The sequence below is a fragment of the Acanthochromis polyacanthus genome, chromosome 17, assembly GCF_021347895.1.
Source record: "Acanthochromis polyacanthus isolate Apoly-LR-REF ecotype Palm Island chromosome 17, KAUST_Apoly_ChrSc, whole genome shotgun sequence".
In the NCBI taxonomy this organism is placed as follows: domain Eukaryota; kingdom Metazoa; phylum Chordata; class Actinopteri; family Pomacentridae; genus Acanthochromis; species Acanthochromis polyacanthus.
In genome coordinates, this window is record NC_067129.1 from 24,274,364 (window position 1) to 24,291,834 (window position 17,471).

Consider the following 17,471-nt stretch of genomic DNA (forward strand, 5'->3'; position numbering starts at 1 on the left):
GCAGTGTTTGCACCAAGAAACAAAACCACCATTTCATCATCCCAAAAAGCCAGTTCACCCTCCTACAGGTAAGACAGAGATTCAAACACATCATTTTATGCAATTTATCTTCTAAATGAAAAAGCGAATTTAGACCTCTTTTTAATTACTTTTCAGGGGTTGGATAATCTGACCACGTACACGTTTAACACTCACGTTGCTAAGCACACCTTCTGTAAAACCTGTGGGGTTCAAAGTTTCTACTCGCCCCGCTCCAACCCGGATGGATACGGTATGAACCAAGATAGTCTCCCTGGTTTCATGTGCTGTAAACTTATTTCAACACTCTGCTGTGTTTACTCCAAATCAAGCCTGCTGTGTTCACTGCAATCTAACTTACTCAGTCTGCTGTTTAATGCCCTGATTTTATACTATTTGCAGAAAACAGAAACGTTATGTTCACAATTGGTGCCCAATGCTGGATAATGTTGGTATCAGAAACCACCCCTAAAACAAAATACTTTGCATGACTGAAACAGTAAAGCCAGGTTGTCACTGAAATGCCCTGGAGAAAACTGACCAGTTTATATATATGCATATTAAAGGACTGTCCTTTATTGCTCTACTGTCTCCACAGGTGTTGCTCCGCACTGTTTGGATCCAGGTACCGTTCGCAGTATCACAGTGGAGAAGTTTTGTGGAGAGAAATGGGAGGAAAGTATGCAAACTCACAAAACCATCAGAGACATGTCTAAACCTGTACAGGAAAAATGACACGGCTGTGATATAAAATTCAAACTTTTTAATCAACATTGTATCAGAAATATTAAACAATATTTTCATTGATTTATCAAATAATACAGTGAAGGACAATGTAACCATTTGGAACAACTCAAAAACCCAGTGTTGTTTTAATGTAGTGGTGTGACGTTGCTTCTGTAGCAAAAAGACAAGAAATTACTAATATTAATAAACATTTCAAAATGGTTGTCAGCTTTGTTCATGGAAAGTGCTTCAGAGAATATTCAGGCTACTACAGTGAACAGAGTATTAAAGAAATCTGTAAACAGCTACAATATTCAGCCCTTCCACCTCATAGGCTGTGAGACACATTGAAGTGTAAATATCAGTGCTTCAGGAAGTGACAAGCATCTAGTAGATCTTCAGGTTCTTTGGTCCCTGTGGAATTATTTGGAACGTGTTCACGAGCATGTATCGAGAGAAGGTGATGTAAAGGTAACGGAACCACAGCAGCTGAGTGCGATGACACAGCATGGCAGCCTGGAAAGCAAACAGGTGTGTTTAAGAGATTACAGAAACACTAGTGTGAGATTTTGAAATCTCAGTTAAAGGTGGAATCTGTGGCACTGGACAAGAACGTTGATATTTATTCAGTCAGCATATTTAGAGTGAGCAACAGCCAGATTTATCATCACTCTCACTCTCGTTATCCATGTTTATCTAATGTACTTTTAGTCACATTTTGAAGTATTGCGTGACAAAAAAAGTTGATGGAAATGACACAATTTGCTCCATCTACCTGGTTTTCAACTCAAGAGTTAATCCACTTTAGGGAAGTTGGAAATGAGTGCTTTGAATAAGCTCTGACTTAGTAAAATTCTAACTAACATGATTGATGAGCTGTTTCTTCTTTCACTGTCTTTGCCTCTGGACAGCATAAACCATGTCTGACACCAGCTGACATGAAAACTGAATTACAGCTTTTCTGATGAAAGACCATTTCCTTAGACATCTCTATATTTTTCCCTTGTAGATGGACAGAGTTTTGTTTTGTTCTATAACTTCTTCAGTTTCTTAGGTATTTGCAAATAACTGGTTTTGTTTCCGGCATCTTCCGCTCTGTTTAGTGCATCCATGTGCAATGCAGTACTTGCGACTATCTTTTGAGAACACTACACAACCTCGTTTATTTCCTTTAAAGCAGGTCACGGAAACAAACCTTACTTATCTTTTTCAAGAATTTTTTGTGACATCTCAAAAATTCCCTTCAAATTCACATGCCAATTAAATGGAAACACATTTCCTCTTGCCATCCATCTTCACTTGTCCTGTGTGCAAGCACAACTGTGTATAGGACCTGCATGAACAGTGTTGTGTGGATCAATTTGAGTCACTTTGTTTCCCATTTACAGAGCCATGTACGAACACCAGATTTTTTCAGTGGGAACATTCAGAATGGACTGCTAGTGGACACACAGTGAAAACCTGTGCTCAATTTCATAGAAAGTGCTCTGGATTTGAATCACTGACTCCACCTTTAAAAGCAAGCAGTGGTCAAAATCTGATAGATCTGTAAAAGTGTTCTTAATGAGATGATTATTTTAGTCCTTATCTGCTCACTTTTCACTCTACTGGTTTCTGCTGACTTTACTTCTAGCTTCCTCAGCATAGAACCTTATTCTAATGCTCCAAAAACACGTGAGCTCTCTAAAAGTAGACAGTGCCATGCCTTGCCAACAAACTGTTTAATTGGTGGCTTACCTTGGCTCGCCTGTAGCCCTGTGAGCCTATAATACAGCAGAGACATGAGGGCAGCAGCCAGCTGAGGGGAAGCTCCAAGATAGAGATGTACTTCCTAAGGAGGCCAACAGTCACCAGGGAGAGCAAGCAGCAGTCTGGGGGTGAAGACAAAGAGACCCAGTCAGCTGGTAATGTCGTTAAAGGTTCACTACGCCAGCAGACAGCTGACTAGGCCTTTGTCCAGGCACTACACTGGAGATGTTCTTCTTGTTCTGCATTTGTGTTGTAGTTGTGAAGTTTGAGTTTCTGGGACTGCTGTGCTGTGCAAAAACATACCAGAGCACAATGTAGCACTGAATGATTTATTTCATACAGCAGCAGTTTGTGGGGCACAAGAACCTTAAAGCTGTTAGTAGTGAACAGGAACCTTCTTGTACAGCCAGGCGAAGAGGCTTAACGTCGGGCCTAATTCTCTGCAGCTTCCCCAAGAGCCTGCAGTAAGACCAGTCAAACAGGTGAGCTGGCATGCCTGGTAACAAATAACCTTGAGTAAAGTCACCCCCGCTGGTTTGAGGAGCGTTCAACCTAAAGAGGGCGGTGCAGTCTGAGGTCATTCTGTCCTAAACAAAGTGTATGCTTGCTGTGGCTTCAGGATTGAGAGGACAATGTCTTCCTGGCATTCAAAAACAGTGTACAGCTCATATATGATTAACTACATGCTTCTTTCTTATCAAGCTGTCTACTCAAACTTTAATGCTGACGTGTGCTATGTGGCGTTTAATGTTTGCCAGACTGGTGAGGCAGTCAGCTTGTTGTAACATCCGCCCATCCTCACTGTCCTACTTTTCTTGTAACTTTTTGTTAAAAACATTTCTGTTGCATATCAGAAGCTTTTAACCAGTTTTTTAAATCTTATTTGTTATTATTGATCTTTTTACTGTGTATGGATGATTCTGAGCGTATGTCGCACACTGTGGGCTGCTGGACACCTGAATTTCCCCACTGGGGATTAATAAAGCATCTTTATCTTATCTTTATCGTTAGGCCTGAGGCAAACAGAAGTACAAGTTCAGTCTGTTTGGGCAGAAATGAGAAGACAGGAATGCAGATTGTGCCTGGAAAGTTAAGATGGAAACATACACTGATTTTAATACCTGGAAAAAAAAGAAAATTAGAAATGAAAGAGATACATTGTAAAAATTCGGCTGTACAGACTGGCATAGTACAGAATGTAAAGGCAGCGTTTTATTACAGCTGGTGTTTCTTATGTCCAACTGGCTTCATGCTGCCACCAGCAGACCAAAATGTATACATGAGACACATGACTCAGGCAACCCTTGTGAACAGAAGAGGGCGCTGTACATTAACAAAACACCCCCATGGAGCCTGTGTTCTGAGGACTTTCCAGGGTTCTCATTGCGAAAATAAGGCCAGGCAAGGTGGTGCCCCTCAAGTGTCAAGTCATATCTGCCTTGCCTGATTGGCAAGAAAATCATATCTTGGATTTACACTGACTAAAGTGGCTCCCTGTTTGATACAGAATACAAGATTCTGCTGATAACTTTTAAATCTGGTCTGGCTTCACTCTAGATCTCCAAAATCTTAATCCCTTGTTCTGCACCTCGACCCTTCACATTAAAAGGCTCTTAGAAGTTCCATATTCTGGGCAAAAAACAAACGGGGCTCATGCTTTTACGGTTTTAGCTGTGGAACAGCTGAGTCAGTGCTTCGGTTTAAAAACCTTTTAAAAACCCAGCTGTACAGACAATTGGGATTTGTATAATATTTAATGAAGTCTTTTCAATGCTTTATTGTCTCTTTTTAACCTTTTATTGTTGTCCTTTTATGATATGTAATGCACTTAGACTCTCCAGTGTGAATCATGCTATAGAAAAATGAATGAAGTTTATTATTACACAAGTGCTATCTAGGTTTTAATGATGTTCAGCACATGCAGTCCTTTTCATGATACTTCATACATATATAGTGGAAACCAGTAAAGGAAGAACTATTCACATCTTTTACTTAGGTAAAAGTACTAACACCACACAGTAAGAATACTACTACAGTACAAGTAGTATTCGTTGTGTATTAGTTGTGTCCTAATACAACTAAAGATTATCTTCATTATGCAGTAATTTAGTTTCTTAATTACTGCATTACCCACTTGTACTTGTATAAACTGCAGGGGAGTTTCCACCAGAATAATTGAGATCCAGTTCCTCAAAATTCTTTACTTTTACAGACAATTTTCTTGAGAGTGACAACAAATGCGACCTAGAAAGCATATAAAGCATATAACAAAGTTTAGTTTTTGTTAGACCTACCATCAGGGACTTGTCCAGTTGAAGCGATATGCCTACAAGAGCAAATAAACAAAACGGTATGACCAACTGAAAATGTCACATGATGCAAACATCGAAGAGACAGCGCATCTTATTGACATTGTTTGTGCTGGCATCTGGAACCAAAATAATCACAGTGTGTGCGTGTGTGTGCCAACATGCAACCAAGATTAGAGTTTCGGCTACACTGATTGCAGCATAAATAGGTAAAAAGTCACTAGGTAAAAAGTGTTAAGGTCAAGCTACTTTTACTGTTATCTACCATTCTGTATGTTTTTATGTGATGTTGTATAAAGGTTTTGTCACCACAAAGTTATTCATCATTTCATATTCTAATCATAATACAGCGGCTCAAGTCAGTAGAAGCACAGTGAAACTTTCTTCCAGACTTTCATTTCTAGCTGTGAACATTTTGACTACAGCCAACCACTGAGATTTAGGTCACAGTGAGACTGGTACACAGCCCCTCTGGGCTCCTGCCTAATGGGAATCATGAGATGTGATTTGGAGAGTTTCCATCTTATCAACACATGAGGCCCACAGATCAACTGACAGCCATAAGAAGGCAAAGACCGTGACTGACTCAGCAGACAGTTAAACGCAGTATGGGGACCACAAAGTACACTTCTCACTGCAAAACTTTAAAAAAAAAAAAAAAACAAAAAAAAACCAACAGTCTGATGCAACTTGCATGGTTGGCCTCTCCAAACCAGAGCTGGCCTCCCACCTGACCACTTCAGGGACAGGATTTACTGCTGCTCGCTAGGAGCAGAGCCGAGTGCCTCTGAGGACTCTGTTTGGATGACCTCTCAGCTATGTAACAGAACAATTCTGAAAAACATGCTGTGTGTCTTTGTGTGGAAACATTTGGGGAGATGGATGTTGAAGTGTGTCTAAATGTTCTGCATTTTCCTCAATAGATTTTTTTGTGCAGTGGACTGGTTTCTGTGTTTAAGCCACATAATATCCCTGAGGGTGGCATCTTTAACTTGAGAGACATAAAATGGAAAAGCCTTAAAGTCCAGCCTGTACCTGACAGCTTTATGGATGGCTACGTGATTGGCATGGCCACTCACTCCTCTCCCATCGAAGGTCAGCACCTGAAACAACAAAATGTCTCACTGTGTGGGTGAAAAACCAGAATCTGGGTATCTAAAAGTGAATTTAAATAAACTCTGGCAAAAGAAAGGAGGGAGAGACATTTCTTGGGTTGGTGTACGGGTTTGTGTGTCTGACTGTGAAGCTGCTTGGCAGCTGACAACTGATATTTAAAAGCCTTTTTCTGTGTGCACGCTTGCACACCAGAGGAAACACGTGAAAAAAAATCAGGTCAAAGGGAAAGAAAAAGTGCCTGACTAAAGACTTGAGCATTTGCTGCGCTTAGGTGTATTCTACCATGACTTTGTCTTTCCAGTTGAGCATATGCTTAAGTTTCAAACTACCAGTTATAATAAGCCACTAGTGATCTTCATTTCATAGGTGAAAAACAAAAGAACAACAAGGTGTTAGAGCACAGAAAAACATTTTTCAGGTTACTAAGCGAAGTGAACCAGGTTTGCCATCGTTGTGCTTTTCATTGGCTATTTTCATCGGAGAGGATGTTTGCTGCTTGATTCTGAAGCCTACTTTTTTGTTTCTGAGCATGACAGGATGGGAGGAGACGGTGTGTTTGTTTGTCGTCTTTGACAACAAAAGAGTACGGCTGCTGAAGGACAGAAAAATCAAGCTGTGTGTCTCCATCACCCACCATAAAGAACAGTTCTGTTTTTATTTGTTTTGCTTTTTCTGCTGCATTTTTGCCCTTGTGTAGATAGGCTGGTTAAAATCCTAAATTTGCCACATTCCCATTAGTTAATAGAGGGGAACTACACTGGGCCTGATAAGAATCTCTGTGTAAACAACAGAATTAATCCAAACTTTCTGCTGCAGCAGAGGCTGTTTCCTCTGGTTTTAAGGGGGCTCAAAATGCAGTCTGGGCTGGAATAATGGAGAAGGCGACTGACAGAGGTACTACACAGACCACAGTTAAACGAGCATAATGACTTAGGAAACTGTTGTGCCAAAACATACGGCAAAAAGAAAACAATACAATACATGATGTTCTTACACAGAATGGTTGAGAAAATGTTTGCTGACACCAGACAGGAAACGACAGAAAAGCCACAGCTCTGAAAGTCAAGAATTGAAGGCAGAGTTGAACATACCACGTTGAAGGAGTGAGCTCGGATGTGCTTCACAATTGTAGAGGAGACCAATGAGATGCTCCATTCTGTCTTGGGATCATCTGGAAGTTTTCTGGAGGGAAAAGAAAGGGACTCTGGTTATCTATACAGCTGGTATTACAACAGGTTTCTAGTGATACAGTAGTGCATTGTGTCTGCACTGAAAGCCTTATTCCTGTCCCAAGCATCGTATTTTTGCACAGATTCAGTGCAACATTATAAAATGAGCTGTTGTGGAAGGACAGGGGTGATGGGCTGGGAGGCCTTTAACATCGTGTTCATCTAAAACTACAGCCTGGAGGCAGCACAGAGCGCACATCAAACATCACACTTGGCCAGCTCACTCTCTTGGCGTACTAAACATGCACATACTCCTTTTTTTTGACAGAAATAATAAGTTATTTCTTTTTTATGGTTGTTCAAAATCCTCCTAAACTCAAGAGGAACCAGCCACAAAAAGCAAAGGGAGAAAAGGGCTTAATTCCTGCTTAGACATACTTAGATATGAATTTGGCCAACAAACGCCATAAAAAACACAAAATCCTCAGGGCACCATTTCAAGTCAAGTGAAACCAGCTTTCTCATAAGTAAGCCTTTTTCTGCTTTATGTTGATAAAAAACAACAACAAAGAAAACTGACATCACTGCAAGACAAAGTTCTAACCTTCAAAAGAAACCTAAAAATGAGGGAAGAGATCAATGACTTGATGTGTTGTTGTGAACCTGAGCTGGCACATGGGTGAATGTAGAGCTATTAATCATGCAATTACTGACAACTGATTAATCATTCAAGACATCTTTACCCCTCTGAACCCCAGTCAGTTTTCTGGCCTTTGTTTGCTCGTCGCACATATTTATTCACTGTGGAGTCATTTTTCACCGTCCGCACAGAACTGCACCTTTAGCTACAAATAAAAATAACTCAAAAATGTCACAAAAAAAGCAAAAAACAAAAGTCGATTTTTTTACCACAATAATAATAACAATAAGAAAAAGAAAAACGAGAATCAACAGATACAATATTTCCATAAGAAAGCACGTGTTGCCAATTTTAGAAAACGGAACAGGCGCTCCACATTCTATAGATCGGCTGTTTGACTGGGCACATTTGTATTTATTTATTTTTTACAGCTTCTTCATACTTTCTCACACTACTTTGCACATCAACTGTTTCACCATATTTCATCATGCTAAATGTATCTTCCACCGACCAGCTGACAACTTGCTTCTCTGTACACCATTTCTGAACCATGCTACATTTCTTTTATTGATCAAGTAAGCTTTATTTTCCTCCAAGTCTCTCCTGCTGTCTCCTTTTTGCTCTGTAGTAACTCAGTCTAACGTTGGTCACAGGTGAGTCAATTGCTCGAACGAAACAATGAAATATCACAATCTTAATCTTATATTTTGGTTATTTTTCTGCATATGACACATTAGAGGCTCATCACAAGGCAGATAATTCTTTGATTCTTCCTGCTCCAGATTATGCCTGTGATAAAAGGTGTAATTTGGATGATTTTTGTCAAGACAATGTGTAGCCCACCAATGACACCAAATGACATTTCACAGAACATTTGATGCTTCTGACTTCTCCACATTGGAGATTCTCCAAATTTTGGGTCTGGTTGTAGTATAAAAAAGGTGAAACGTGTTAATGTCACCTTTTGAATTTAAGATGAGAAGGTTTTGCTGCTTTTTAAGGTTTTAAAGACTGAACAAATAGCGGAGGAAGTAGTCCACAGGTTGACTGTTGCAGCTCTACATACATATGGGTGCTTAAAGTGGGGGTAGGTGTGGCAGTGTGTCAGCAGTTGCTTCCCTCCCCTTCACTGCTAACAATGAGCCAGGACAGTTGAGCTAGTAGAGGGAAGTGATGGATTAGAACACAAATCTATTGGCTGCCAGGGATGTAAGGGTCAGGCTTTGGAGGGTGGGGTTAGTGGGGAGCCGACTATGTCACCGTTAGGAGGGTCAGGGTTCAGAGATAGTTTAAAACGGTCTATCATCTCATGAATGCGCTGCTTTGACACTTTGATACCCGTGACCTACATATAATAAGGGTTGGGTGTAAGTGTGTGTGTGTGTGTGTGTGTGTGTGTGTGTGTGTTCTGCACAAAGGTGGAGCTGCGAAATTGAAATTTATCCAATGTAATGTTAAAAATTTGCTTTAAAAGTTAATAAAACACAGACCTTATATATTCATGTTTGCCTGTTTTAGGCTGAAAGAAAAAAAAAACAGGTAGTGGATTATGTGAGCATTTGGCCAAAGTACATGATAATTAGCACAGTAATAGCACAAACCTTACATTTTTTCCACTGTTGCATTTATTCATTTATTATTTTAGACATTTTGCCCTGCAGCTTGACAACCGTAGCTAAGAACAAGGCTGCAGGGAGGGTGGAAAAAAAAGAAAAATGAACAAAAGATATAAGACACCTGACCTTTCTCAAGCAGGATGCAGGCTGAGTGTCAGCCTCGCCATGGCAACAGTGCAAAATGTCCTAAAGTAACCTCCCCAGCTCCCCTTTGTAGCTTTGCATGTGGATGTCTAATTGCTTGCAGGCATCTGTATGCAATTGTTGAACTTTAGCCCAGTAAAAGGATTCTCTCTCTCTCTCTCTCTGTGTGTGTGTGTGTGTGTGTGTGTGTGTGTGTGTGTGTGTGTGTGTGTGTGTGTGTGTGTGTGTGTGTGTGTGTGTGTGTGTGTGTGTGTGTGTGTGTGTGTGTGTGTGTGTGTCAGAGAGGGCTTGTTTAGTCTGGTCACATGGACCACAGGCCTGTGAAACTGCCAGACTTCTGTCCACACAGTCAGATTATATGTCCTGCTGGGAATGGCTGAGATGCCACTACATGCTGACAGTGTGCCCACAATATCCCAGTGTAATAAGGCAGCTACAACTTTAGTAACAACACCAACTGACAGATGTTTCATGGTGATTTACTGATGCTTTATGGCTGCAGGTTTTGCCAGTATTTACTCATGTTGAGGTAATGAACTATCATGAAAACAACTCTGGAATAATGCTGTTAATTGTGGAAATAATGCTAATAGAGTTGTTTTGAAAGCAAGTTGTGCAGAAAAACAGCAATCTAATGTGACAAAATTGTAGTTTGTTTGCTGGCTAGATAAAAAAACAACAGTTTGGTTATGCAGATGCCAGTGTGTGGTGATGACAAATGTATCTAGAATAAAAGCACAGCCAGAGGTCAGTGGCAGGGCTGGAACACATCACCACAGCTAACCTGCCATGTGCGTCTAAATCAGTTAGGGCTATTTTTACCACTGATCAATGTATACTTAAACCGTGTCTGCTGATTGGGTGTTACAGCAGCGAATACTGTTTTCCTTTCCAGAAACTTGTGCTGAGCTCTGTGTTTGTGTCCCCAAAGAGAATTACACTAATTCAATCAAAAACAAAAGATTGCAGTTCGTGATTCACTTCTGAGGGAAGATTTGTGAGCATCTTAGCTGAGCAGTACATTTATTGAAGTCACAAAGAAATGAGTGGGGCGAGAGCAGTACGAGGCTTCAGATCATTCTGATGGATAATATAATGAAGTAGTGCACTGGTTGGATTTGTGCAGTGAGCAGCTCTAATCGAGTCCACGGAGCAGACAGGGGTCAAGCCAGAGCAAGTGGAGAGGCAGCAGAGCGTGCTCAGATCAAGCTTGATCACAAAGGCCCCAACATGCACTGGGGCCCCAGATACTGTCAACACAGCTGTCCTATTCAGTCAGCATTACAGGGAAAATCCTATTTTAAAGCAGAATTCGTATGTTATCCCTGTCATCTTAGAGATGTAGGCTATAGTTGTGAGTAACTAAGTCTCACCCAGATCTGTCATCATGAAACATAAGCCCCCTGTGCTATTCTGTGACTTATGTTGCACAATTCAAGTCCAGTGGAGACAGTGTGTCACACCACACTGATGAATGAGCTGATAATACACAGACACACTGCAGGGAACATATTACTATTCATCTAGACAACATAGTAAAACAACATCAAGGCAGAATGTTAACGATACAGCTCATGTCCTGGGTAGTGCTAGCTTTACAAAGAACAGTAACCTTGCAGCTGAGCTCAAAGCAAATATTTTGATCTCAAAAACTGAGGATCTGTAGGTTTGGTGCTTTGATAGTATCACATAATAAATCTCAGCTCTTAAGCCCAGGTGCTCATTTCCACTCGAACTGGGCTTGTTAAAGGCTCAACATTATCGTTGATGGCTTCATTGATAGCCTCCTAAACACCGAGATTCGGCTTGAGATCAGTACTTTATATGAGCTAAACTCACCTTCAATAGTTGGTGTCCTTATTCTTTCTAAACTCAACCTGAGTTTGTAGGAAAACCAAACATGAAGCCTTTTAGTGTCTGTGATTCTGCATAAAAGACTTTTCCCCAAACAACTGAAGCTTACAGAGGTAGCACAGAAGAAGTACTCAGACCTTGTACTTAAGTAGTAATACCACAGTATTAAAATATTTTTTACTTAAGCAACATAGAAAAGTATAAACACTAAAATGCATTTAAAGTGCCAAAAGTAAAAGTACTCATACTGAAAACTGTTATTCATGTGATATAATGTAATTACTGATGTATTTATGTGTTCATCACTAACACTGAAACTGATAAAGGTAGATATCTCATTTCTGTAGTTTATCTGCTTTCTAACTTGTAAAGTTCCCCTCAGGGGTCAACAAAGTTTATGTTTATAACTTTACATCATAATTTACTTTGTAATTATATTTTAAATAATCTAACTAACTCTGCAAAGTAACTAAAGTTTTCAAATAAATGTAATGGAGTAAAAATAAATATGTCTGTCTCTGAACTGACCTGAAGTGCTAGTAGGACAATGTTTAAACATTTAAACACTAAAGTAAAGCAAACTAGATCAGATTGAGGTATGTGGGGTTTGGAGGCCAGGTCAACATCTAGGGCTCTTTGTTATGTTTCTCAAACCATTCCTGAGCAGCTTTTCAGGTGTGACAGGACACATTATCCTGCAGTGGGAGGCTACTACTGGAAGCGAGCTTGGTTGATCTACAAAGTTTAGGTGAGTGGTACATATCCATGTAACATTCATGTGAACGCCAGGATCTGAAATTTCCAAGCAGAAGATTGCATTGTATGCAATGATCAATTTCATTCACTTTACCTTTCAGTGGTTTCAATGTTGTAGCTGATCTGCGCATTTCTCTAATGTTATATGTATAAATACAGATATACTAATTATTAGGATGACACCTGAGTACAATACAGCTCAGCTCTAACACATCCAGACGATCATGAAGATAAATCGACTCTGCTGAAAAACAGTTTTGACAAAAGCTGAACACTGTGACTTTCATGTAGGTAACTTTACCACAGTACAGCATTAGTCTGGATTTGTTTCAGCCTAACACACTGGAAACTGTGTGCTATTGCTAAAATCAAACTGATTTGGTTTCGATTCCAAAAGTTAAAGGGTGGCTAGATGGTTAGAAGTCTTTTGTGTTAACTGAACTTAAAACATGACTGTCTTTACCATGAATTACTGTTTGGACGTGGTGTGTTCAAGTTTTAAACATTAAAACTGGAATAAATGTCACACTTCTTTATTTGTGCACAATAAATTGGTGAATAACAAAAACAGGGAGAGGTCAAGAACTGGAAGGACATCTGCACATATTTGAACAGGGAAGGTTAAGAGCAAAGCCAAAGTGTGGCTAGCCATGTACAGACACACAAAGAGAAAAACAGTTTGGAATGACCTACATTAGCAGTGCTTAGAGCGTTGCCAAAATGTATCCCACAGTCCTTGGCAGTTGGCTTCAGCAGACATGAACAAGAGGAGGAGGGGTGAAACCGAGGGAGAGAGCATGAGAGAGAGAGCTTGGTTTTGAGTGAGTGGGGCTTGTGCTCTGGAAGTGCTGATTAGGTGTGTGTTTTGGGCAAACAACTGAATACACAGAAAAGGAAAATGGGCTACACTCCAGTTCAGAAGAAGTGCAGACAGCACTAAGATCAAAGTTCAGCTATATTCTGTGTGCACAAGATGATAAAACTGTAAAGACTGGATGTGTGTTCAGAAAAGTGCACACACACACGCACACACAAGCAATGTTCTCCAGGGCAGACAACCTGGGCAGGCTGCCAGCTTATTACTGTGAGTTCCAGGTTAGTGCCAGAGTTCATACAGCTCTCCTGGCGAGCCAACATGTAGAGACTCACATGTAGGCAGTCCCAAAGTTCTTAGAAACTCAAAACATTTTCAGGGGAAGCTGTGGGGTGGATCCACAGAAAAAAGAAAAAAAAAAAGGAAAAAATATCGCTTTTACCAGGACTTTTTCTGTAACTTGACCGTGCCAATAGCCAGAGACACAAGAACATCATTTGAGGGGAAAAACCTTATGACGTATTTGCCTCTATTGTATTTGAGATGAAAAACAGCCGAGTCTTCTTTGAATTGTTATGTTCTTGCAACAAAGACTGAATGTGCAACTATGTTTTCCTACTAATTTCCACAAAAAAAATTGGTGCTTACACAGAGTGACACACAACATTTTTCCTGTATGCAACAAACATTATTAAAAGCTGAACTGTCACTTTGGTGTGAAACCGGAACGTTACCCCCCCAAAAACGATGCAAATCTAAGGCACGTCCTCAGCAACTCTGAGCTACACTGTACTGATACATAATGGACTGGATTCAGGTAGCAGCAAAACATAAATATAATTTTGGAGTGAAGAGGAAAATAATGTAAAACAATCAACAACCTCCCAAAAAGAAGTTAAATTAGGATATAGTCAACCACATGTGCCCAGCTTTCCACGGACTTTAACTGATCCTCTGTGTCTGCTTCACAGATTGGTCACTCAGGGCAGACAAACAACTCAGTGCAAACATTAAAGCCAAAATCAAATGTCACCCTTTCACTAAGGAAAATTTTGTTTTTGTTAACTAATTTGTAGCATATGCAACACTTTAATTTAACTTTAATTCTAACTTTTAAACTTGCTGTACAATACATTTTAGAGATGGAGATGAATATACAAATGTATACTTTAAATAGATTGCAGGATAAACATGTTGAATAATGCCTGTCTGAATTTGTGTCCCACAGGGCAGAGCTACCACCGCCTCCTGGGGCAACTCGTTTATTACCTCTGTGACACAGAGGCCATACGTCATACATCAGACAAGGCTAGATCACAACCGTTGCAGTGAGAACGGATGGGTGTGATTTGTGGTCAACTCTATTTGTTCTGATAAACACTGGGTGATGGGTGGTTGGGGGCATGGATGGGCTCCAACAAGCATACATGCTGAGACCTGACTCTTGAACTGAAAGCAGCACGTGGATATGTTGTCTGTGGTGTATTTTGGAACTAACAATTACCATCAATATTAACATGTTTAACACACAAATATTCAGCAGCATAAATCCTCACTGGCTGACACAATGTCAGGGTTTTCAGGGTTAAAGGCACACAACAGAAAAACAACTTTTTATATGTTGTATGTTTGGTGTAGATGCTTACTTATGGTCTACTATGGTGACTCTGGAGGCTGGTATCCCCAACACGGCACAGCTGTTAAGAAGTTCTTGTCTACGCTCAGCTCCTTGATTGTAGTAGTTTCCTGCATGATATTCAGAGGACAAATTATTTCCTCGGCAGATGATGGAACTGGAAAAGACTGTTTTTTAAGCTGTGTAATAAAGGTGTTTTAACATTGTTTAAACAACTCTTGGCCTTTTGAAATCCTTCAACATTCCAATGAAAAAAGTAAAAATATTGGCCTTCTTAACTCCTATAACACTTGACAGTAGAGTAGGGCTGCAACTAACAATTACTTCTACTGTTAATTGATGATTTTCTTGGTTAATCAATTAGTTGTTTGGCCTATAAAATGACAGAAAAATGGTGAAAAATGTCAAACAGCATTTCCCAAAGTCCGAGATGATGTTCTCGAACATCTTGTTTTGTCCAGCCAAAGGTCTTTAGTTCACTGTGATACAGGAGAAAACAAGCCACAAAATATTCAAAATTATAGGTTTACTAGAGTTACAGAATATAGATTTAAAAAATATTAAAACCAACTATTCAATTATCAAAATAGTTGACGATTAATGCAATAGTTGACAACTAATCGATTAATCGTTGCAGCAACTAGCAAAGGCTCCAATGTGGGATGTAAGTTATGTATTATATCTGACCCAGAGGTAAACTGTCATATCAGTAGTTTTGAAAATTCATGTTGTCCTTCTTGTGTGACAGCCAAACTTTTAATGGAATCTCATGTGGTCAAACTAAAATGCATGACTTAAAAATATATGTCATTATCTGTCAGAAAAAATAGAATTATATATTTTTAACACTTTAGTACACTGAATATGACCAGTAAAATTCCAGCAAACAGCTTTCTGAGTGCCTATTCACATAATTTGCTATGTGGACATCACGTAGTTTTAAATTTAAATTGCAAAAAGGAGTCATAGGACAGCAACAATACATTTTTTTTATTTCTAAAAAAATAATAACTTGCTTAAACAAAGCAATCACATAAACTATATATGTAGTTTTGCTGATGGGTGAATATTTCAACGTTTGTTTAAAGGCCGTATTTTATGTTTAGCTAACTCCTTTCTGACCATAAACAGGCTTAAACGTGTCGTTAGAATTAGCTAAAGTTAGTTAGCAGCAGTGACATGATTACTATTACATTTTCCATACAATGATAACGTCGTTTTTTGGATTTCTGCAAACAAAATTGTGCTGCCACCGTACCTTCAGACAAACACAGCAAATGAACGGAGGCATTTAACTCCACGAGTCGTATAATCGTTGGCGCGAAGAACATACATTCATCATCTGGATGTGCAGTAACAAGCAGAGCTCTGATATCAGCTCCGTCTGTGTCTCTGCTCGATGAAACGTTCAAAACAAGTTTCAGCGACTTCCTCAAAGTTCTTCCATGTCGATAGAAAATGCACTTTATCAAAGCTAAGTAGCATAAAAAGATGAAGACAACCAGGTAAAGACTCATTATTTTGACCGCCACCATAAACAATCCGTGTAAAAACAAGTCTAAAGTGCAAATGGTTCCAGCTGTTAAAAAAGTCTGTCTGCAATTTGTAACGTTTCATCTTTTTAAAGAATGCAAAAATTATTATAAATAAGTCCAACAAAACAAAAATGTTTTCGCTCATTTAGAGTCGCTGTTGCGTCTCAATTCAGTCGATTTATCGGAAGAACAGGGAAATGAATACAAAAAAAATAAAAAAAATTCTCTGGCATAACAGGACAAAGAAGACAACCAAAATGTAGACTAGAGTTGTATAAACTGAGCAAAATGTGTGTTTTTAAGAAATGAAAATTACAAACGCCAGGAGCATCACCGTGTTTGAGGGGAATATTTAGCAGTAACACCGCATTATCCTTGCAGGTGTATAAAAATCCTAAACGATTCTGTCACGGTATTTAACAAAATGGTAATTGGACGGGCCTCATACTTTGTACATCTTTAGTTTCTAGTTTTTTGTACACAAAAATTTGTTTAGGGACACAAGCACTCTTGGCTGTCACACGAGTGGGGACAAATTATTTTACCCTGCCAGGACATCGACCGACAAATGCGGCGCAGCCTTCAGTCTGCCCAGTCGTCCACAACCCATAACCCGCGGATTTACAATCAACAATTGCTACATATTTCTACCCGGGGATACATCCCTCTCCTATCGGTGTATTTTCTAAATATGCGGTGAGTACAAATAGCTAAAATGTGCACAGTAGTATGTTTAATTAGCACGCTATTTAAGCGCTCCAGTCTACGCTGAAAATCTGCCTTGCAAGATGGCGACGTGGTTGAGAATTCAAAGGTGAAATACAGGCTAAGTTAGCCAGCTAGCGACAACAACAACAACATCTTAACGTCGTCATACTAAACTAAAGTGCCAAGCTAGCAGACATTTCTCAGTGGACGTTTATTACTGTGCATGTTTTTGGCGCATTTCCGGAGATGCTCTGTGTTGTGGTAATAGTCCCATCCCCCAAGATAAGCTACAAATCCAAATGCGTTTATATGACAGTATGGAGTTAAAAGACAACAATAACAGCACCCAGTAGCGGTGTTTCTCACGGATGATATTTGTGGCAGGAAATGTCACCACAACTGCTTCATTTACATTACAATCGGTAGAGGGATCAATGTAAATGCTGTAAGAACTTCAGCGTGAAAGGACGAAAGCAGACTGTTACAAACTGAAGTTTCATGCTTCAAAGCTCATAATGCATCGAATCCTCTCAAAAAACTGTAGCTAAACTGTTGCAATGGTAAAGAGGGTAGGAGACACCCAGGGCTGAATATACATGGAGGCACAATCTCTTTTATCTGCCCTCATGTTTCATGTTAAAGGGGATGGGGGCAGGGTTATGGCCTTAACTGTATTTTTTA

General features: G+C 39.6%; 2 protein-coding genes across 2 annotated transcripts in view; one reads left to right on the top strand and one right to left on the bottom strand.

Moving 5' to 3' along the window:
• Positions 1–766: 766 nt before the first annotated feature.
• Positions 767–16,103, bottom strand: pigl (phosphatidylinositol glycan anchor biosynthesis, class L). Its single transcript, XM_022199330.2, has 7 exons — positions 15,806–16,103; positions 14,558–14,657; positions 7,010–7,100; positions 5,838–5,905; positions 4,788–4,819; positions 2,482–2,615; positions 767–1,260 (listed from the first exon to the last, which is right to left on the bottom strand). Exons 1-7 carry the CDS (start codon positions 16,080–16,082, stop codon positions 1,132–1,134), a joined length of 831 nt encoding a protein of 276 aa, XP_022055022.1. The 5' UTR covers positions 16,083–16,103; the 3' UTR covers positions 767–1,131.
• A 527-nt stretch (positions 16,104–16,630) lies between these two features.
• ncor1 (nuclear receptor corepressor 1) overlaps positions 16,631–17,471 on the top strand; it is a 58,297-nt gene continuing 57,456 nt past the window's right edge. The window contains 1 exon segment of the mRNA XM_022199337.2: positions 16,631–16,778. The gene's annotated coding sequence lies outside the window, so the exon portion shown is untranslated.